The 23,214-nt window shown below is 45.1% G+C and overlaps 2 protein-coding genes and 1 pseudogene across 2 annotated transcripts; 2 read left to right on the top strand and 1 right to left on the bottom strand.

The window, feature by feature from the left end:
* Nucleotides 1-1,053: 1,053 nt before the first annotated feature.
* LOC136636360 (olfactory receptor 8U3-like) lies at nt 1,054-1,887 on the bottom strand (annotated as a pseudogene).
* A 6,381-nt stretch (nt 1,888-8,268) lies between these two features.
* Nucleotides 8,269-9,295, top strand: LOC136654291 (olfactory receptor 8U3-like). Its single transcript, XM_066631247.1, has 2 exons — nt 8,269-8,288; nt 8,374-9,295. The coding sequence occupies exons 1-2, from the start codon at nt 8,269-8,271 to the stop codon at nt 9,293-9,295; spliced, it is 942 nt and encodes a 313-aa protein (XP_066487344.1).
* A 7,675-nt stretch (nt 9,296-16,970) lies between these two features.
* LOC136654281 (olfactory receptor 8U3-like) lies at nt 16,971-17,930 on the top strand. The gene has a single exon (XM_066631236.1). It carries the CDS (start codon nt 16,983-16,985, stop codon nt 17,928-17,930), a length of 948 nt encoding a protein of 315 aa, XP_066487333.1. The 5' UTR covers nt 16,971-16,982.
* Nucleotides 17,931-23,214: the final 5,284 nt, after the last annotated feature.

Raw genomic sequence — 23,214 nt, 5'->3', positions numbered from 1 at the left:
ACTTAGCCACTTCACTGCTCAACCCTGTCTCCAGGTCATTTATGAAGAGGTTGAAAAGCACCGGTCCCAGGACAGATCCTTGGGGCACACCGCTTTTCACCTCTCTCCATTGTGAAAATTGCCCATTGACACCCACTCTCTGCTTCCTGGCCTCCAACCAGTTCTCAATCCACGAGAGGACCTGTCCTCTAATTCCCTGACTGTGGAGTTTTTTCAGTAGCCTTTGGTGAGGGACCGTGTCAAACGCCTTCTGAAAGTCCAGATATATAATGTCCACGGGTTCTCCCGCATCCACATGCCTGTTGACCTTTTCAAAGAATTCTATAAGGTTTGTGAGGCAAGACTTACCCTTACAGAAGCCATGCTGACTCTCCCTCAGCAAGGCCTGTTTGTCTATGTGTTTTGAGATCCTATCTTTGATGAGGCATTCCACCATCTTACCCGGTATAGATGTTAGGCTGACCGGCCTATAGTTTCCCGGGTCCCCCCTCTTTCCCTTTTTAAAAATAGGCGTGACATTTGCTATCCTCCAATCTTCTGGCACCGTGGCCGTTTTGAGAGACAAGTTGCATACCTTAGTCAAGAGATCTGCAACTTCATTCTTCAATTCCTTAATAACCCTTGGGTGGATGCCATCAGGGCCCGGTGACTTATTGATCTTTAATTTATCAATGAGGTCTGAAACATCTTCTCTTTTAACCTCTATCTGACTTAACTCCTCGGTTAGGAGGGGCCGTTCGTATCTGCCTGAGGTCTTCTGCCGTGAAGACAGATGCAAAGAACTCATTTAATTTCTCTGCCATCTCTAAGTCTCCTTTTATCTCCCCTTTCCCTCCCTCACCATCCAGAGGGCCAACTGCTTCTCTGGCGGGTTTCCTGCTTCTAACATATTTGAAGAAGCTTTTATTATTCCCCTTAATGTTGCTCAGAGTCTTTACTCAGAGTTTTACTCAGAGTCTCCAGTAAACTGGTGTCAGCACTGCATGACAAAGAATGAAAGTTGAAGATACTGCTCATTATTATCTGTGTTTATTATATCATTGCATTTTAGAATTACAGAATCTTCCCAAACACTCTCCAAAAGGCATCCTTCACCTTCTTGTTCCTTAGGCTATAGATGAGAGGGTTCAACATGGGAATCACAACTGTGTAGAACAAAGAGGCCACTTTGGAGAAGGCCGTGCGCCTACTTGAAGCTGAATGGATTTTCAAGATAGTGGTCAAGATACAGACATAGGAGATAAAGATGATCACTGTGGTACCCACACAATTTATACTTACAAGTGCAAAAATCACTGTCTCATTGAGATGGGTATCAGAGCAAGAAATTTGCAACACAGGGGGAATGTCACAGAAAAAGTGATTGATCTCATTTGGCCCACAGAAAGACAAAGTAAAAGTGAAGACAATATTTGCAATGGCATACAAAATACCCAAAGCATATGAACCAGTTACAAGTTCAATACACATTTTTGAAGACATTATGACAGAGTAACGTAAAGGGTTACAGATAGCCACATACCTGTCATATGCCATCACAGCCAATAGGAGGCATTCAGTACTCCCAAATACAACAAACATAAACATTTGTGTTGTGCAGCCAGCAAACTCAACAGTTTCCCTTTCCACTAAGAGACCAGTCAACATTTTGGGTGTAATAGCGGAGGAATAATTGGCATCCACAAAAGCTAAGTTACTGAGAAATTAATACATGGGAATATGAAGTAGAGAATCCTCCCTGATTAGCAAAATCATCCCCAGGTTTCCCATTAAGGTGACCACATAGATAAGTAGAAACAAAAAGAAGAGGGGCAGTCTTAGCTCTGCCTGATTCGTGACTCCCAGGAGAATGAACTCAGTGACTGTCGTGTGATTCCACATAGACATTTCTCCCGATATGAATTACCTGATGTGAGAGAAATAAGAAGAGGCAAATACAGAAAAAGAATAGTCTGGATGTGTACTGCCTATATTCTGAGATGCCTAAGAAAGCAGGAGAGAAGGAAAACTCTGATCCCAAACCTCCACTGCCTTGTGGCTACATCCAGTTATGGAAAAGGCTTCAGGAGTCAACCTCCAGGCAAAATCCAGAGCCGGAGTCCCTGAGGCTGTTCATGGCTAAACACAGTCATGTTCTGGCAACTCCTGTGACGCCGCTGGAACCAACCATATTGGCCTCTGCCTTTCCATTGGACCATTTCAGCAATGTGGAGAGGGGGGATTTGCTGCATGGGTAACAGCCTATCCTCCATACCTACTTTACCCAGGCTTCGCGCACTGGAGAGGACACCCTGTTCCAGAACCACCATTCAGAGCGTGACACCATAGTCTTCCGAGACTGAAGGATGCCAACAAGAAGAAAGCATGGATCCTCTCCTAGCAAATACATATAAAGAACTTGTGTGTAGGATGAAGGCGTTTTGTGGTACTTAATCCTTTGGATCAAAGCAGCAAATCTGTTAATTCTTTCAGTTTCAGTGGGATTTAACCAAGTTTTTATAGCTGACACCCTGTAACCTTTGTTCTTTTCTGGATGAGGGACCCATTGAACTCTTGCACCTACACATTGATGAGCACATTGAACTCTTGCACCTACAATGACTTTCCCTTTCATTGAAAGGGAGGAAGCCGATCCCTGTCCAACCAATAGCTCCACATTTTGCATGACAGTTAGGGGTGTTGTTATAGAACTATCTTATTCTCATATTGGGGCAAGATGCATGGCTTTTAAACTAGGTAATGCCAGGTTAATACTGTTTTCCATTGGTTGCCTTTTTTATTATTAGAATTTGATGTTGTACACCAACTTGAAAGCTTTTTATAAAATTAGGGAGGTAACACACAGTGTTTTAAATATAAACAAATTGTGGCATTTCTGTTTGCAACATATGTGTGTTGGCAACCTTCAGTCTCAAAAGACTATGGTATCGCACTCTGAAAGGTGGTTCTGGAACAGCGTCTCGTGTGGCTGAAAAGGCCAATTCGGGAGTGACAATCCCTTCCACACCGGGAGCAAGTGCAGTCTGTCCCTGGTCTGTCTCCCTGGCTATGGGCCTTCCTTCTTTGCCTCTTTGCCTCAGACTGTTGGCCAAGTGTCTCTTCAAACTGGGAAAGGCCATGCTGCACAGCCTGCCTCCAAGCGGGCTGCTCAGAGGCCAGGGTTTCCCACTTGTTGAGGTCCACTCCTAGGGCCTTCAGATCCCTCTTGCAGATGTCCTTGTATCGCAGCTGTGGTCTACCTGTAGGGCGCTTTCCTTGCACGAGTTCTCCATAGAGGAGATCCTTTGGGATCCGGCCATCATCCATTCTCACAACATGACCGAGCCAACGCAGGCGTCTCTGTTTCAGCATTGCATACATGCTAGGGATTCCAGCTCGTTCCAGGACTTCGTTGTTTGGAACTTTGTCCTGCCAGGTGATGCCGAGGATGCGTTGGAGGCAGCGCATGTGGAAAGCGCTCAGTTTCCTCTCCTGTTGTGAGCGAAGAGTCCATGACTCGCTGCAGTACAGAAGTGTACTCAGGACGCAAGCTCTGTAGACCTGGATCTTGGTATGTTCCGTCAGCTTCCTGTTGTACCAGACTCTCTTTGTGAGTCTGGAAAACGTGGTAGCTGCTTTACCGATGCACTTTTTTAGCTCGGTATCGAGAGAAAGAGTGTCGGAGATCGTTGAGCCAAGGTACACAAAGTCATGGACAACCTCCAGTTCATGCGCAGAGATTGTAATGCAGGGAGGTGAGTCCACATCCTGAACCATGACCTGTGTTTTCTTCAGGCTGATTGTCAGTCCAAAATCTTGGCAGGCTTTGCTAAAACGATCCATGAGCTGCTGGAGATCTTTGGCAGAGTGGGTAGTGACAGCTGCATCGTCGGCAAAGAGGAAGTCACGCAGACATTTCAGCTGGATTTTGGACTTTGCTCAGTCTGGAGAGGTTGAAGAGCTTTCCATCTGATCTGGTCCGGAGACAGATGCCTTCTGTTGCAGTTCCAAAGGCCTGCTTCAGCAGGACAGCGAAGAAAATCCCAAACAAGGTTGGCGCAAGAACACAGCCCTGCTTCACTCCGCTTCGGATGTCAAAGGGGTCTGATGTGGAGCCATCGAAGACAACACTGCCCTTCATGTCCTTGTGGAAGGATCTGATGATGCTGAGGAGCCTGGGTGGACATCAAATCTTGGGGAGAATTTTGAAGAGGCCGTCTCTGCTGACCAGGTCGAAAGCCTTCGTGAGATCTATGAAGGCTATAAAGAGTGGCTGTCGTTGTTCCCTGCATTTCTCCTGCAGTTGTCTAAGGGAGAATACCATATCAGTGGTGGACCTGTTGGCTCGGAATCCACACTGCGATTCTGGATAGACGCTCTCTGCAAGTACCTGGAGCCTCTTTAGTGCAACTCCGGCAAACAGCTTTCCTACAACGCTAAGGAGAGAGATGCCACTAAGGGAGAGATGCCTTTGCAACATAAGAACGTGACATTTATGAGAAAATGCTGGATCTGACCAAAGTCCATCTAGTCCAGCTGCTTGTTTCTCCAGAAGTACCTCCCCCCAGTTGCCTCCCAGAAGCCCACTAGCAGGATAGAAAGGCACATATTTCAGGACCTGAAAGCCTTAGGCCCTCAGCATTTGTTTTTCTATTTCTCATCCATTTTAAAGATCTGATGAATTGCCAATAATACTGAAAATGCTGGCAATTCCAGCAGTTACCTTCATAATACTATCCTTACCACCAGGAAGCTTTCCTGCAGGATGGAGCATTATCATGTTTCAAACTGTAGCTATCTTGATGAAAAATTCACAGAGTACTTATCCATGTGCTTGTAAAGATACCCCAAAGGCTCTGATTCTCTAGTGACGTCTGTTGTTACAGAGCAATTAAAGCCACCTAGGCAAGGTATTCATGAATTATTATTATTATTATTATTATTATTATTATTATTATTATTATTATTATTATTATTAACAGTATTTATATACTACTTTTCAACTAAAAGTTCACAAAGCGGTTTACAGAGAAAAATCAAATAACTAAATGGCTCCCTGTCCCAAAAGGGCTCACAATCTAAAAAGATGCAAAGGAATACCAGCAGACAGCCACTAGAACAGACAGTACTGGGGTGAGGTGGGCCAGTTACTCTCCCCCTGCTAAAAAAAAAAAAAAGGAGCACCCACTTGAAAAAATGCCTCTTACCCAATCAGCTGAGGAATTATTTCATCATCGTATATTTAGGCATTCCCAATGCACTGTTTCTTAACAGATGCATCTGAGACTAACTAAACTAACCAATTTCACACAAGACTATGATAATAAGTGAACCTAAATTCATATTTCCCTTCCAATGCATCTCCTGTGCCCCCCACAAAAAAATCTGCTCCTGAAGGCAACCCAAACAGGATAAATGTTATTAAATGTAAGAAGTATAATAATATTTCAGGCTATGTGTTCCAAGTGTTCCCTAAACACATCCCTAAAGGTCACCCCTAAAGGTTAAATGACAAACACTACATGTCAAACAGCCCATTCTTACCTAATACCCTGCATGGTGATGCAGCGGTGCCTGTGTAAATTTCGCTGCATCCCATGGGGGATTTTTGACTGCTGGAGGTCTCCTTGGGGTAAGGCAGTGATTCCCAAACTGTGAGCTGTGACTCCCCAGGGAACTGCAGAAATCAGCTGGGGAGGGGCTACGGAACCCTCACAAAAAACCCATCACCCTATGCAATGTATAGGGTAGTAGTCCCAATGGAGAGCCATGGCCAACGGCCCAATGGGTCAAGGGAGCAACCAGTCAAAAAAGTTTGGGAACCACTGGGGTGAGAGAATATTTGCCTCCATGCCCTGGGGTAAACCCCAGGAACAGTGAGGGGCAACTCGGACCTGTGCCAGCTCAATCACTGGCACAAGTTTGTGTTGCTCTGTCAAGATGGATCAGGCCTGGGAAGGGACTTGGGATTCAGCATGTGCTTTCGCAGCCAATCCTATCCCTGCAGTCAATCCTTGCTAATTACTACCTGAATTGGCTTATATTATTTAACAGACTTTTATGGATAAATGCTAAAGATTTGAAAAGTGCAGGATAATCTGAATTTCAAGCCCTCTGGCAAAAGTAAATATGTTCTGCTTATTTCCGTGGCAGTTACATTTGATGTCCAAGGCCCCTCCCCTCCTCAAATTTCAGCAGCAGTATTTCTCACAGCCACTTAGAAAACCAGGACACTGACATGGAAGACATGGCCTTGCCTGGATCAGATTTGGTTCTCGGTCTATAGATGGCCCCAGCCTTATGGAAACATGTGAAGAGATTATGTGAGGTGAAAGGTCAAGCTTGCTATGACCTGTTCTCCAAGCACAGAACATTCCCGCACTCAGACCTGCCAGATGTCCACACACTTTCTCATTTGACTGGGTACATGGGGTTTCCATTCAAACGCTAAACCTTTCAAGTGAACATGTTCAGTATTTCTCTCTTCCCAATTGTTTGTTCACAGTGTCAGCCAATTTAGATCTCTCAAAGGAGCAAATCTTCTCTGGACACACCTGGGAATAGGTTGCTAGAAAAATTCCCATATAAATAAATGCCTGTGAGAGTGAAGTAGTTCAAAACTAGCGGAAGAAACAGAAAGCAATTCCTCAGGTAGGCTGGGCCACAGATTGCTTTAATGATGAGCCAATTCTGTTGTGACAATTTGCTCCAAAGGGAGAATTGCCATTTCAGAACAGAAATTGCATGCAAAAGTCTACATTGTAATATGAGTGCAGTAGGATTAGCTTTGCCATAAGATCATGTGTCATAAATTCAGCCAGTGCACAGGCAGAAGGCAGACCAGCTCAGAAGGTTTTCCAAGATTTTCTTTGTGTAAAACAAAGAGATCTGGCCTATTCAAGAGACATCATTACATGTTCCATGGACTGCCATATAGAAACTCACCCTAAAAGTTATAGATGGGCAAGATTCAGGTTAGGGGCAAAACAAACTAAACCAAAAACACACAGTCTCTCCACCCAGAATGGAGATGTTTCTGAGCTACTAGGTTAACAACCAAAGATGCAGGTATAAAATGGGAGATACATGGCTTGGCAGCACTACATGGAGCGGGATCTTGGAGTTGCAGTGGATCACAGGATGAACATGAGACAGCAGTGTGATGCGGCTGCAAAGAAGGCAAATACAATTTTAGCCTGCATTAACAGAACTGTCACTTCCAAGTCACGAGAAGTTGTGGTTCCGCTTTACTATGCACTAGTTAGACCTCACCTGCAGTATTGTGTTCAGTTCTGGGCACCCCAGTTTAAGAAAGATGCAGCCAAACTGGAGCAGGTTCAGAGGACAGCAACGAGGATGATCAGGGGGCTGGAGAAACCCTAAGAGGAAAAGTTGAGGCAACTTGGCATGTTCAGCCTGGAGAAGAGAAGGCTGAGAGGGGATATGAGAGCTCTCTTCAAATACCTAAAGGGCTGTCATATGGAAGATGGGAATAATTTATTCTCAGCTGTCTCTGAAAGTAGAACGAGAACCAATGGGTACAAGAGGCAAGAGAGGAAATTTTGATTAGACACCAGGAAAAAATTCCTGACAGTCAGGGCAGTTCGGCAGTGGAACAGATTGCCGAGAGAGGTGGCAGACTCTCCCTCACTAGAGATATTCAAGCTGAGACAAGCACCTGTTGGAGATGCTCTAAGAATTTCCTGCCTAAGGCAGGGGGTTGGGCTAGATGACCTATTAGGTCCCTTCCAACTCTATGATGGACAGAACGACAGTTTTAAAACTTTTGTTTTATGTAATGAGGGGGAGATTGTCCAACATAATTCTGCTGTGTAGAATTCTACTGATTTGTCCAAGATTGTTTCTGCCTTTTTAAAGAGGTGCAGCACATCTATATTAAATGATCCATAGTACTGAATGCAAATAGCATTTGGTCTCTGGTTGAAGCCATCTTATGAAAACTGTGTAGCTGGCAAGCATAGTGTGATATTGGTGGCCATTCCACACATTATGTATCAAGAACCCTAATTATGCCCACAAACGTACATAGAAAAACGAACTTGACTTTCTGGTGAATGTAGCTATGCGACGTTTATCCATTTGAACATTTGCCTATTTATCTAAAGGATGTAATATAAATTTTGTTCCTTTAAAGATGCACAAATCAGTGTGGACAAATTGTCACTCTCTCAAAGCATCCCGGTGCTGCAGAACACACAGCCTGTGTTTTGGATCTTGAAGACCCATCCCCATGACTGTGGGAGTTACTAGATTGCTTGGGGAAGAATCATGCTGAAGAAGAACTGTGTGTAAGGTTCAGCTTGCTGAATAGCCTGTCTGATTCAGTCATGTCCTCCTGAAGAAATAAATGGCAGGTGTCAATGACACCACGAGCACAGTGAAGGAGTTCATTCTGTTTGGAATCACTGACCGCTCAGACCTGCAGGTTCTCCTATTTGTAGTCTTCCTCCTCATTTATTTGGTCACTGTGATGGGAAATCTGGGGATCATCATTTTAATCAGGACCGATGCCCACCTCCATACTCCCATGTACTTCTTCCTCAGTCACTTGGCTTTTGTGGACCTGTGCTATTCTTCTGTCATTGCCCCTAAGATGCTGGCAAACTTTTTAGCAACTAAGAAAAGTATTTCCTACTATGCATGTGCAGCACAGTTGGGCTGCTTCTTGACTTTCATGATCACGGAGCTTTTTCTTCTATCAGTAATGGCATATGACCGCTATGTGGCCATCTGTAACCCACTGCTTTATCAGACTGTCATGTCCCAAAGAGTCTGCATTCAGTTGGTTGCAGGACCCTATATATACGGTTTCTGTGTCGCCCTGTTTCATACAATAGTTACATTTCGTCTGTCCTTCTGCTCTGCTAATGTGATTAACCATTTCTACTGTGATGACCTTCCACTCTTAGAGCTTTCCTGTTCTGACACAAGCACCAAGCAGATACTGATTTATATTTCAGCTGCTTTTGGAATAATATGCTCCCTTCTCATTGTCTTCGTCTCCTACATTTTCATCCTCTCTGCCATCCTGAGAATCCGATCAGCTCATGGTCGAAGCAAAGTCTTCTCCACGTGTGCTTCTCACCTGACTGCTGTCACCATCTTCTATGGGACTCTGATGTTTATGTACCTGCAGCCTGGTACAAATCACTCTCTAGCCACAGATAAAATAGCTTCTGTGTTCTACACTGTGGCGATTCCCATGCTTAATCCCCTGATCTACAGCCTGAGAAACAAGGAGGTGAAAGATGCTTTGAAGAGAACAACAAAGAAAATTATGGTTGTTCTCCATTGAATTGAGAAACACAGGTGCTTCAATTTATGTTAGATCCCACAAGGAAAATTAATAGAAGCTGTTGAGCATCTGAAGGTTCATCTTGATGAAAGCCAGATGTATAAACACTGCAAACCGAACGGTCACATTTACTCTTCTGGAGCCTTTCGGTTTGCCCTTTCTTGCTGGCCTCATTGCTTGCCTACAATGCTTACTATTACACTCACTACAGACACCTCTGCTGTGAGAACTTGCATTTCTCTGAATTACTCAACTGTATGTTACTTGCAAGAAGCAGTCCAGGCTCTACGTAACTGGTTTGTTGGAGTCATATGCCGCATATTGTCTGGGGATGAACTTAACAGGTGGGGGATTGTCACCCAGGCCCAGCCCTGACAACTCATGTATCCTCGGGAGCAAGGGCCTCCTCAAGAGTGGGGCAGCAACAGGAGTACTGCCTGAATCCAGCCCCCAGGCTGGGGTTTTCCTGGGAGAAGGGCCTGAGATCTCAGGCCAGTCACATGGCCAGAAAGGTGGGGCTTTCATAAGGAACCCAGCAGCTAGAGGTTGCTCTTCCTTGGGCCTGGGCTTTTAGAGAACGGCCAGAGGAAGCTGCAGCAACCGCACTACCCTTAATTGGCGGGTCAGTTGCCTTGGAGGGGTAGAATCCGTCCCTCCATGCAGAGCTGGGCCCAAGGAAGGACAAGAAGGAGAGAGGGGCGAAGACACCCAGGGAAGGCAGCTGCAATACCCCTGGCTGTGAGGTGACCCTGGGGGACCGTCTCACCCTGCATTTAAGGGGGTGCAAGGAGAGACCCACCTACCTGAACCCAGCCAGCCTGTGAAGCCACAACCCCATTCCTCAGGAGGCCTCAAAGCAGCCATGAGCCTCTTCCCAGGGCCCCAGCAACCCCACTTGAGCAGAGGAACTTACCTGCGGCACTACTCTTGTTGACTGTTGGACTTGTGGACTTTGAGCTGGGCCCCGTGTGACACAGCAAGGGGTCAGATGAATGCGAAGGCAATTACCCAAATAAACTGCCTCTCTCAAGCAAGTAAACAGTCATCCGCACCCCGACCCCCTTCACAGTTCGAGCCAAACATCCCGGGGGGAAGGCAGGGTCCCGCCATGGACGTCACAGGGATGGAGTCAGCATGACCACCTTCTCACGGCTGGAGAAACAGGTGCGTGTGAGGGAGTGCTATTAAGAAGTGAGGCAGAACTAGCAAGTAGCCCCAGGGAATAGAAACACCTGGGCAGGGTCAAAGAAGGAAACAATCTCCAACTGGAGGGCAGCTAAGGGGAGGCCCAGCCCAGGAGGAGGCCAGCAGGGTGACATGCAACCCTCTATTCTGGGGCAGTTTCTGAGACCTTGAAATACCAGATTGGCCCTGGAGGGGAAACCTCCTCTGCAGGGAGAGGTCTTGGGTGGGCTTACAGGTGGGGAAAACAGGTGGGGCCGACACTGGCTCTGACTGGCTTGGGGCCCCATCACAGCAAGGTGGACACTTAGGTTCATCAGCATGTTCATTCTGAAAGATAGGTTGGTTTTGTTTAATACAAGTTAATTAAATGTTTATTCCATTGTAGATAATACTGGCTTTGTACAAAGGGCCTTGTGTATTATTAGATGTTTTTATAGACTGTGGGGTCAAGCCAAATAAATGAACCAGTGATTGCCATTTTGAATGTGTGCTTTTTGCTATAAGCCAACATCTAGCATTTATTGTTACTACAACATGGAATCAGAAGCTTTGCTGAACAGGAACATACAAGATTTATGTGTCTATATTTTTATAATAAAAAGCAACAAGCCTCAAATACTCATACTGATTGTAAGAACTGATTCAGTTCTGCCGTCTTCTTCTGTGTTCCTTTGACACCTTTATCATCTCACTCTTTCACTACCTCTCTGGCTGGATTTCAGTTTTTGATATACTTGAATTAAGAAATACATTCATGGATTTATGTCTAATAGATTTTTATTGAGTGGGTCCACTGCACCTAAAACAACAGTGACATTTATTGTCTGTTAATGTCATACTGGACTTGTTCTTTTTGACTCACAGAATGACTCAGATTTTATGGAAGGAGGCAGTCCCTCAAGGTTTGCACATCTTTAAAAGCAAGAAACCCCTTCTGAGTAAGTGTTCCAATTTGCATTTAATTTGAAATGGAGTTGGGGCACACTCAGTACTTTTGATACCTCACTGGCGCCCATTGCTTTGCTGTCTATGGATGAAATTGCAATGGCATAACAGCCCTGCTAGAAGGAGATGATTGACAACTCCGCACTTGTCTGTTTCTCATTCAGGTGCTGCTCTCTCACAAATCTTGTGCAATAAAAGCTATCTTGTTCTTAGGAAAGCTATCTTGTTCTCCCTGCCAAACCCAGGGAGGAGTATGATCAAGGGACAGATCCAAGTCACCTGGCGGCATTGAACAGAACACCAGGCAGGGACAAGGGAAGTTGGCATGAATGCATCATGCTGTTCCTGGCCATAGGTCTCCACTGGGTAGGGTGTCATACAATAAGGCTGAAGGGAGTAGCCACATTTACCTGGAAAATTGAAGCAGTAACTTGTCACCCATTTGCTAGCCATCCCCCTTAGGCTATGATGCCATGGTTGCCTTGAGGGCAGACATGTCAAGCATATGGTTGCCATGCTTGCTGCTCGGGAACTTGGGGGTGACACTAGTGAAGAATCCTCATGAAACACAGTTTGCCTGGAAATTCAGGGTATGCTGGTGATGCTTGCTGTGGTTCATCCAGGGGCGTCGCTAGGGAGGTGCGGGGGGTGCGGGCGGCACCGGGTGATGTGCACTGGGGGGTGACGCACTAAAATCGCGGTGGTGAGGAGTAAATAAGGTTGGAAAGCAGAACCAGGCAAAAGAGTTTTCTCCTGCCTCCCTGGGCTTTTGCAGTCAATTGTAAGGCAAGAAACCTCTTGGGCTCCTCCTCCAATAATATATAAAATTTAATAATATATAAAATGCCCAATAATATATAAAATTTAAAAAACCTAATGATCTTGGTCAATTCCAAACGTTTTAAAAATCAAAGTCCACATATACCTCAGACCCCAATAAATCATATATAGAATTTAGAAATCCTAGTCATCTTGGCCAATTTCATAAATGGTCAATTGCCAGGTCAAAGTCTACATAAGGATTCAGTATGTCCAAAACCCTAAATAGACAAATTCAGTAGAAGAAATAAGATTCTTTTTGTCACTTTCTTTCTGAAAGCACCATTTACCACCATTGCCACCTCCACATGTTTAGCTGTTCTCAACAATTATTTATTCTGCCCTCTAAATTTCCTCAAGTTTCCCAACTTCTCTTTCTACTTGCTTATGTTGTTCCTTGCTGCAGAGGGTGACCAAGGCCTGATTTATCTTCTTCTTCTTATCTGGTGTCATCTGAATGTAAGAACAAAAGGAGGAAAGGATGAATGATCTCAATTTATTTGACTTATAAAGGTCACTTCTTGATCAGGCCCTTCCTTACTCTGCTTTAACCTGGTGATCCCTTATAACTTTGGATAAGCATTCTTTCCCCTACAAAGATATATCTCACCTCATTTTGTATGAAGACCATGTCTGGATTTCATTTGCCTCTGGCTCTTGAGGATTTCCTCTATCGGTGGCTGGAAAAAGCCAAGGAGAAAAGTAGCTAATGAGAACTTAGCAGGACTTCTTCAACTTGATTCTCACATGTTCCTTCCAATCTTCCCATCTTCCTAGTGTTCTCTATGCTCTTTTATCTCAACCAACTCTCCATCCCACTTTCTGAAATTGGAATCCAATCTTGGCATCATCAGTTCAATTTTCTTGAAATCCGGATTCTGTGTTTTCTGTTCATAGAAATGTATATTCCCTCTGCTCATCAGCCATAACCACAGTCTTCTCTTCTGGATGGAGTTCTTCATGATTGCTTCAGCTTAGAACACAGCAATGGATGGGGAAGAGCTGTGGGCTTAGCCATCACCTCTTGCCCTATCATGGCAAGACCAGGGGAAGAACCCATGCATCAGCCAGGGGGAGAGTGGTTCCAGGGGGTTTGTACCCGCCACCCTCATGCCAGAGAACATTCCACTCCGACAATCAGTTGCTCAGCAACCCCAGAAACAAAAGAAAAATATTTTATTTGAAAGATGGGGCAGTTGCAAGCTTGACTTACTTCTTACTGAAGGGTGCATCCAGGTAGGGAGAAGCCATGTCAAATGGTGGTGGTTGGCAACCTTCAGTCTCGAAAGACTATGGTATAAGCCTACAGTACCCAGTATTCCCAGGCAGTCTCCCATCCAAGTACTGACCAGGCCTGACCCTGCTTAGCTTCCGAGATCAGACGAGATCAGGAATGTGCAGGGTAACAGGTTGGGCCATCTTCTGCCTCCACATGTGCTCTCCTCAGTCTTGGACATATTCCATCCCTGAAAATCATGTTGTACTTAAATACTTATTGGTATTGTCCATATATCAATATCTGCCACATGTTTTGTTTGCTTAATTTATTATTTGATTTCTGCATTTTTACACCACCTCTCAGTTATATGAATTTCAGCTGAGGCTTTTATTATGCAAACCCTATGCACACATGTAGGCATATTTCATTGTGTAAACCCACACAGATTTCGGGTCCAATCCTATCCAACTTTCCAGCACTGGTGCAGCTGCAGTGCAGCCCCGAGGTAAGGGAACAAATGTTCCCTTACCTTGAGGAGGTCTTCGTGACTGCCTCTCCACCACAGGATGCAGCGCCTGCCCCTTTGGCATGGCTACACTGGCACTGGAAAATTGGATCGGATTGGGCCCTTACATGGTTCCCCTGCCAGCCCCAAAGCCACCTGGAAGACCAGGACAATGAAATGGGAGGCATGGCCACAGTGGCGTCACTAGGGTTCGCCTCACCTGGTGCAGGAGGCTAGTGTGTCATTCCCATGATGGCTTTCCTCCCATGCAGTGGGCAGGGCAACACCCTGGGGGGTTGGTGTGGTGATGTGCCTTCGCCCCGCCCCAGCTGGTTATTTGGCTATACCTTTTGATAGAACAGAGATATTGCAACACGGTTTGTTTCATTGCATTCTGCACACATTGATTGATATATATTATATAACATGGTGGTATTATCCCTACAAACTGATTTTAGTGATTTTGGTCGCTAGTGGTGTCCGCCCCCCCCCAAGGATGTCACCTTACTAACCCCTTATGCAGCGATTCTAAAACTTTTAGCACCGGGACCCACTTTTTAGAATGACAATCTGTCCGGGACCCATCAGAAGTGATGTCATGGCTGGAAGTGACATCATCAAGCAAATTGAAATAAATAATTATAAATAATTAAAGTAAAACAAATAATTACCGTAAATAAGGGGAAGCCAGCCCTGTTCCACCAAGTGAATCTTCTCTGTAGCCTGCCTGCAATAACACACTAAACAATAACACCCCCCACACACACAAATCAGTGAGATTTTCAGCCCTACCCAGTGCTCAGTTTAATTTAAGTTCTTATGTTTCACTGTCAGGATTCATCACTGTCAGGATTCACATGGTTCTACAAGTCTCAAAAAGAAAAAAGTATTCACCTTACCAGCTGAAGCCTCTGTTTTATTTTTTATGGGGGGGGGGGATGCCTTCTAAAGCATTTGTAGAGCTCCACTTTCATCAGACCAGGACCACTCTGGTGGCCTCACATTCCCCTTTGCTTGACCTGTTCACAAGCCAAGGAACGTTTGCTTACTCACGGGTAAACGCCACTGTGTGGCTTTGTTTCACTTTCTATAGGGCTCAATACATTCGTTGGCTTGTGGGGAAGGACTTTGTTCTTGGGTGTGTTTTGGGGACTGTGTTAATTGGATTGGGACAATTCTAGTGTCATTGGAAGCCTGCCCTTTCCTATCGATTAAGGTGCGACATCTCAGTTTCACTTTCCATAGGGCTCCATGCATTTTTCCTTTTTGGTCATAACTTTTGATAGCATGGAGATATTTTGCTCCATTTTTTTTCATTGCTTTCTGCTGTAAATTCCACATCAAATGGTACAGTATATAACATGATGGTATTATTCCTAAACACCACGAGTTTAGTGTGTGACCCTCCAATGCACGTCAGCCCCCTGGGCGCATCACCCGGTGCCACCCACACACCCCACACCCCAATGCCACTGTATGGTCATGCAAACCCTATGCACACACTTAGGCATATTTCATTGTGTAAACCCACATAAATTTACATGGACTCCCCCTCCCCTCCATCCTAAACTCCAGCAGCAGTATTTGTCACAGCCACTTTGGGTTTACAGATGGCCCCAGCCTTCTGGAAACATGTGAAGAGCCTATGTGAGGTGAAAGGTCAAGCTTGCTATGACCTCTTCTCTAAACACAGAACATTCCCACACTCAAACCTGCCTGATGTCCACACACATTCTCATTTGACTAGGTACATGGGGTCTCCATTCAAACCTAAACCTTTCAAGTAAACATGTTTTGTATTTCTCTTCTTCTAATTGTTTGTTCACAGTGTCAGCCAATTTAGATCTCTCAAAGGAGCAAATCTGCTCTGGTCACACCTGGGAGTAGGTTCCTAGAGAAATTCCCATATAAATGCCCGTGAAGTTGAAGTAGTTCAAAACTGGAGGTGGAAACAGCACTTCCACAGGTAGGCTGGCAAAGGCTTGTTTTAATGTTGAGCTCATTCTGTTGTGACAGTTTTCTCCAAAGGGAGAACTGGCATTTCAGAACAGAAATTGCATGCAAAGGTCTACACTGTAATATGAGTGCGGTAGGATTAGCATTGCCATCGTGAAGACAATCAGTGCACAGGCAGAAGGGGGACCAGCTCAGAAGCTTTTCCAAGATTTCCAAGATTCAAAAAGGTATCTGGTCTATTCAAGACACTTCATATTCATCATTTCATGTTCCAAGGACTACAGTATGGAATCTCCTCCTAAAAGTATCGAATGGGTAAGGTTTGGGTTAGGTTTCATTAAAAGCTGTCATTAGAAGATGTTTGTGAGTGTCTTGGTGTCTCAGAACGGCCTTTTTAAAACCCTTGTTTTATGGAACAAGGGGGAAGATAGTATGTGATGGGTCAACAAAATTCTGCTATGGATCATTTTACTGTTTCATTCAAAATTATTTGGTGATTGTAGCTACATGATGTTTATGCATTTGAGCATTTCCCTATTTATCGAAAAGATGTAATATACACTTTCTTTCTTTAGTGATGCAGAAATCTTTTTGGACACATTGGCACTATCTCAAAGCATTTGTGTGCTGCAGAAGACACAGCCTATGTTCTGGATCTTGGAGACCCACCCCATGACTACGGGAGTTATTAGGTTGCCTCGGTGAGAATCTTTCTCTCCATCTCACAGGCTGGTGGTTGTGAGGATAAGTGACATAAGCAATACAAACGACATTTCCACTGAATAAAAGTCAAAACAATGAATGCCTCTACTAATATTTTCAAGCGGTTGTGACATTATAATTGGTGCAGGATGTTGGTCTGAAACAACGTCGGCACCTAAACAATGACTGCTCCATTTCATTATTACAAAGCGCAGGCAAGAATTTTCAGGTGACCTCTTGGAGAGACATGAGTGTGTGTGCTTCCACTTAATTAAAATCATGCTGTAGAAGAACTGTGTGTAAAGCTGTGCTTGCTGAATACTGTCTAGTTCAGCCATGTTCTCCTGAAGAAATAAATGGCAGATGTCAATGACACCACGAGCACAGTGAAGGAGTTCATTCTGTTTGGAATCACTGACCGCTCAGATCTTCAGATCCCCCTCTTTGTAGTTTTCTTCCTCATCTATGTGATCACTGTGATAGGAAATCTGGGGATCATCATTTTAATCAGGACCGATTCCCACCTCCATACTCCCATGTACTTCTTCCTCAGCCACTTGGCTTTTGTGGATCTTTGCTATTCCTCTGTCATTACCCCTAAGATGCTGGCAAACTTTTTAGCAGCTAAGAAAACTATTTCCTACAATGCATGTGCGGCACAATTGGGCTCCTTCTTGACTTTCATGATCACGGAGCTTTTTCTTCTACCAGTGATGGCATATGACCGGTACGTTGCCATCTGTAACCCACTGCTTTATCGGACTCTTATGTCCCAAAGAGTCTGCATTCAGTTGGTTGCAGGACCCTATATATACAGTTTTTGTGTTGCCCTGTTTCATACAATATTTACATTTCATCTGTCTTTCTGCTCTGCTAATGTGATTAACCATTTCTACTGCGATGACCTCCCACTCTTAGAGGTGTCCTGTTCTGACACAAGCACCAAGCAGATACTGATTTATGCTTTTGGTGGTTTTAATATAATATTCTCACTTCTTATTATACTGATCTCCTACATTTTCATCCTTTCTTCCATCCTGAGAATCCATTCAGCTCATGGTCGAAGCAAAGCCTTCTCCACGTGTGCTTCTCACCTGACTGCTGTCACCATCTTCTACGGGACTCTGATGTTTATGTACCTGCAGCCTGGTACGAATCACTCTCTAGCCACAGATAAAATAGCTTCTGTGTTCTACACTGTGGCGATTCCCATGCTTAATCCCCTGATCTACAGCCTGAGAAACAAGGAGGTGAAGGATGCTTTGAAGAGAACAACAAAGAAAATTATGGTTGTTCTCCATTGAATTAATTGAGAAACACAGGTGCTTCAATTGATGTTAGATCCCACAAGGAAAATTAATAGAAGCTGTTGAGCATCTGAAGGTTCATCTTGTTGAAAGCCAGATGTATAAACACTGCAAACTGAACTGTCACATTTACTCTTCTGGAGCTTTTTGGATTGCCCTTTCTTGCTGGTCTCATTGCTTACTACAATGCTTACTGCTACACTCACTACAGACACCTCTGCTGTGAGAACTTGTATTTCTCTGGATTACTCAACTGTATGTTACTTGAAGGTCCTTAGAAGAAACAGTCTGGACTTTACTGAACTGCTTTGTGGGAGTCTGACTACTGCTTATTGTCAGGGGACCAGCTTACAAGGTGGGGGATGGAGTCAGCATGACCACCTCTTCACGGGTGGAGAAACAGATGCACGTGAGGGAGTTCTGTTAAGAAGGGGGCAGAATGGGGTAGGGCTAGCAAGTAGCCCCAGGGGATAGAAACACCTGCGCAGGTCCATGATCGAAACAGTCTCCAACTGGATGGTAGCCAAGCCACTTAGCTTTGGGAGGCTCAGGAGGACAGCCCAATGACAGAGGAGCAGCCCAGAAGGAGGCCCCAGGGTAGACTGCAACCCCCTATTCGGGTGCAGTTTCTGAGGCCTTGAAGTACTAGGTTGGCCCTGAAGGGGAAACTAATGGGAGAGGCCTTTGATGGGCTTATGGGTGGGGAAACCAGAAGGGCTGGCTGGGGCTCTGACTGACTTGGGGCCCCATCGCAGCAAGGTGGACACTTAAGTTCATCAGCATGTTCATTCTGAAAGATAGGTTGGTTTTGTTTCACACAAATTAATTAAATGTTTATTCCATTACAAATAAAACTGTTTTTGTACAAAGGGCCTTCTGTACTATTAGATGCTTTTATAGACTGTGGACTCAAGTCATATAAATGAACCAGTAATTGCCATTTTGAATGTGCTCTTTTTGCTGTAAGCCAACATCTAGCATTTGTTGTTACTACGACATGGAATCAAAAGCTTTGCAGTGTACTAGGCTGAACAGGAACATACAAGTTTATGTATATGTATTTTTGTAATAAAAAGTCACAAGCGTCAAATACTCATATTGATTGAAAGAACTGATTCAGTTCTACAGTTTCCTTCTGGGTTCCTTTGACACCTTTATCATCTCACTCTTTCATTGCCTCTCTGGCTGGATTTCAGTTTTTGATACACCTGAATTAAGACATTCATCGGTGATTTGTGTCTTATAGACGTTTATGGGAATCAAGTGGGTCCACCTAAAGCAGCAGTGACTTTTATTGTCCATTAAAGTTCTATTGGACTTGCTGTTTTTGACCTCAAAGAATGGGTCAATTTTTTAATGGTAGGAGGCAGCCCTTCAAAGTTCACACATCTTTACCAAGAAGAAACCCATTTTGCATTTCTGTTCCCTTCCAGTTTGAATTCAATTTGAAATGGAGTTGGGGCACACTCAGTGCATTTGATATGAAAAGCCTCTCCACGGACCTCAGCAGACCTCACATACTCAAACACTGTGCCAGGAAACAACCAGTGTAGCCACACTTCACTGGTGCCCATTGCTTTGCTGCCTATGGATGAAATTGCAGTGGCATTACTTACTAGAAGGGTCTTACTAGATCTTACTAGAAGGAGATGATTGCCAACTCTGCACTTGTCTCTTTCAGGTGCTGCTCTCTCACAGATCTTGTGCAATAAAAGCTTTGACCCATGGGCTATCTTGTTCTTAGGAAATAGGGAAACTTCCATAGCCCCCTGCCAAACCCAGGGAGGGATACTATTGAGGGGAAGGCCCAAATCACTTGGCAGCATTGGACAGTCTTCCAGGCAGAAGCATGGGGAGTTGGTAGGCAGACAAGATGGCCACATGACTATGACACCATCTGGCCAAACAACCAAGTGACCCAGATGTGGGTCAGATGTGACCCAGATATAGACCTGACCCCAGAAATCCTGATTATGTCCAGGTCATGAGCAGTCAAAATCTTGCAAGCCTGACTTTAGACCTTGACAAAATGGCTAAACCAGCACTTCTGTGGCAGCAATGAGCATCAGAAGCTGTTGGGGCCTTGGTTAAGGCTCTGGATGAGACCCCTCATCTTCCCACATTGATGGGAGCATCACCACCCCCAACCTGGCTGCTTAGCAAGCTTTAAAGCAGTCTATGGGTGCCCATAGGGCTGTGTGCAGGGCAACTCAGGTGCTGGTGCAAGGCCGTCAAAGTGGCCTTCCGCATTGATCAGGAGCATCACAAGTACCTTGTTGCTATCTGATATCCCCTGGCCTGCCTTGCACTTTCTCTCAGTGACTAAAAAACTGACTTCCGGGATGGCCATGTTGATGCCCCCGCGTCACTGGGCTGGCTCCTCATTGGTAGATGGGCTATCCCTGGACCCCCCACCTCCTGGCCAGAAGTGGCAGGTTCCTCCCCAAGGCCGTATTGTGGAGCATGGTGCGCAAAGTGAAGACCATGGCTGTCTACTCAGATGTCCTCATCAGATACCCTCTGTTTAGAAGCAGACACCAGAAGCACATCGTCAGCATCCTAAATATACACTCCACAATCATGTGTGTCTGCTGGGAGCAATGTGTTGTACCTAACCATGGGCTATGGGGTCTCCACTGGGTCATGCAATAAGGCTGCAGGGAGTAGCCACATTTACCTGGAAAACAGTGGCAGGCACTTGCTACCCATTTGCTGGCATGGCCTCTCCAGGCCTATGCCTCTACTTAGGTGGTAGCCGTCCCCTGATACCATGGTTGCTTTGAGGGCAGAGGTGTCAAGCATGAGGTTGTCATGCTTGCTGCTGGGGAACTTGGGGGTGACACTGGTGAAGAATTCTCATGAAACACAGGTTGCCTGGACATTGGGGGTAGGCTTGTGATGCTTGTTGTGGTACATCCCAGGCTCATTTTATGGTATGGTTATACCAATTTGTGTCACATCAACAATGGAGATGATGTTGCGGAAACTCACAGTGCCATAAAACTCATCATGCAGGTGACACAAATAATCCTTTGCTATGTGGAATGTGATGAAGTTGGGCAGGTGCAGGAGCATCACATCTAGAACTGTAAGGCACACTGATTGGTGAAGGAGTGGGTGGTGTCATGTTCCCATGGAACAACTACCTCCCCATCCTCAGGCAATAGAGAGCAACGAGGACTTTCTGGAAGATGGCAGTGTTCCTTCAGGTCATCGTGCAGGATGGGATCTGGGATCTGGGATCTTGCCTTAGTCCATCAGAAAGGGCAGGCTGAGAGGAATCCAATGACACCAGAAGAGTCCTGGTCCAATGAATGCAGCCCTCAAAAACACCTGAGAAGGAAGTCCCTCCCTCCAAGCAGATGAATGTATTGAGCCCTATGGAAAGCAAAACTAAGCTTCACAGTCAAGTTTACTTGCGAGTAAGCAAACGTGCCTTGGCTGGTGTGGAAGATCAGGTGAAGGAGTGTGCAAGGCTACCAGAATGGCCCTGATCCTATGCACCTGGAGCTAAGCAAGTGCTCCAGAAGGCAGCCTCCCCCCCCCTCCACTATGAAGGATCAAAACAGAGGCTTCTGCTGATAAGGTGAACCTTTTTGAGACTTGCAAAGCCAGGTGGATCCTGACAGTGATCTGGTTTAAACAGAAGTTCTCAAATTGAACTGGGCACTGGTTAGGGCTGAAAACCTTACTGGTTTTGGAGGGGGGGGGGGTGTTATTGCAGGCAGGCTACAGAGGAAATTTACTTGGTGTACCAGGGCTGGCTTCTGCTTATTTATTTGTTTTACTTTAATTATTTATACTTATTTATTTTAATTTGCCTGATGATGTCACTTCCACCATGACATCACTTCTGGTGGGTCTTGGACAGATTGTCATTCTAAAAAGTGGGTCCCAGTGCTAAAAATTTGAGAACTGCTGCAATAAAGTGTTAGTAAGTTGACACCCTTGGGGTGTGTGTGTGACACCACTAGTGACCAAAATCACTAAAATCACAGTTTGGAGGGAAAATACCATCATGTTATATATTGATCAGTGCATAACTTCATGCAGAATGTGTTCTCTCTTTGTTCCATCAAATGGTACAGCCAAAAACCAGTGAGGGCGGAGTGATGGTACATCTCCACACCCACCACCTCGGGTGTTGCCCCACCCACTGCATGGGGGGTGACGTGCTGGCATCCTGCACTGGGAGACACAAACCCTAGTGACGCCACTGGGTACATCCCAGGTTCCTTGTATGGTGTGGTTATACCCATATGTGTCACATCAACAATGGAGATGATGTTGTGGAAACGCACAGTGCCGTAAAACTCATCATGCAGGTGACACAAATAATCCTTTGCTGTGGGGCATGTGATGAAGTTGGGCAGGGGCAGGAGCATCACATCTAGAACTGTAAGGCACACTGATTGGTGAAGGAGTGGGTAGTGTCATGTTCCCATGGGACAACTACCTCCCCATCCTCAGGCAACAGAGAGCAACAAGGACCTTCTGGAAGATGGCAGTGTTCCTTCAGGTCATCGTGCAGGATGGGATCTGGGTTCCAGGAACCCCAGAAGAGCACCTCCACAGCCACCCTGCCTAGAAGGTGCATTTGGATGCAAGACACATCTATCCGTTGGGCCTCATGGATGTGGGACTGGGTTCTGTCAATTAACCTTGCTGCTCATGCCACTTCTGTCGCTCCACCAAGTAGTTACCAAGTGAAATGGGAGACATGGTATGTGTGGATTAGTCTTGGAGCTGTGTCTATGGCCTTATGGTAACATACACAGAGATTATGTGAGGTGAAAGGTCTGGAGTGTTGTCCCCTGTTGTTGTCCCCAGTTCTCCTACCACAGAACATTCCCACACTCAAATCTGCACATATTCACCAATGACTAGGTACATGGGGTATCCATTCAAGTCTAAACATTTGGGGTAAACATAGTCTGATTTTTCCACTGAACAAAACGGAACTCATGACAATTTGATTTCTCTTTCTCTTTCCCCAATTACACTGATGTTTGTCTACATTATCAACCAACTTAGAGCTCTCAAAGGACCAAATTAGCTCTGGACACATTAGGGAGTAGATTATTAGAAAAATGTGCATATAAATAATTACCCAGGAAGATGAAGTAGTTCAAAATGAAAGAAAGGAACACAAAGCAGCTCTACAGGCAGGCTGGACAACTGATTGCTTTAACTATGAGCCCATTTTGGTGGGACCAATTTCTCTAAGGTGAGAACTGCCATGTCAGAGTAGAAATTGCATACAAAGTTCTACACTGTGATG

The sequence above is a fragment of the Tiliqua scincoides genome, chromosome 1 (genome assembly GCF_035046505.1).
Source record: "Tiliqua scincoides isolate rTilSci1 chromosome 1, rTilSci1.hap2, whole genome shotgun sequence".
Taxonomy (NCBI): domain Eukaryota; kingdom Metazoa; phylum Chordata; class Lepidosauria; order Squamata; family Scincidae; genus Tiliqua; species Tiliqua scincoides.
Note: the sequence above shows the minus strand (reverse complement) of the source record. Positions and strands in the feature narration are given on the sequence as shown.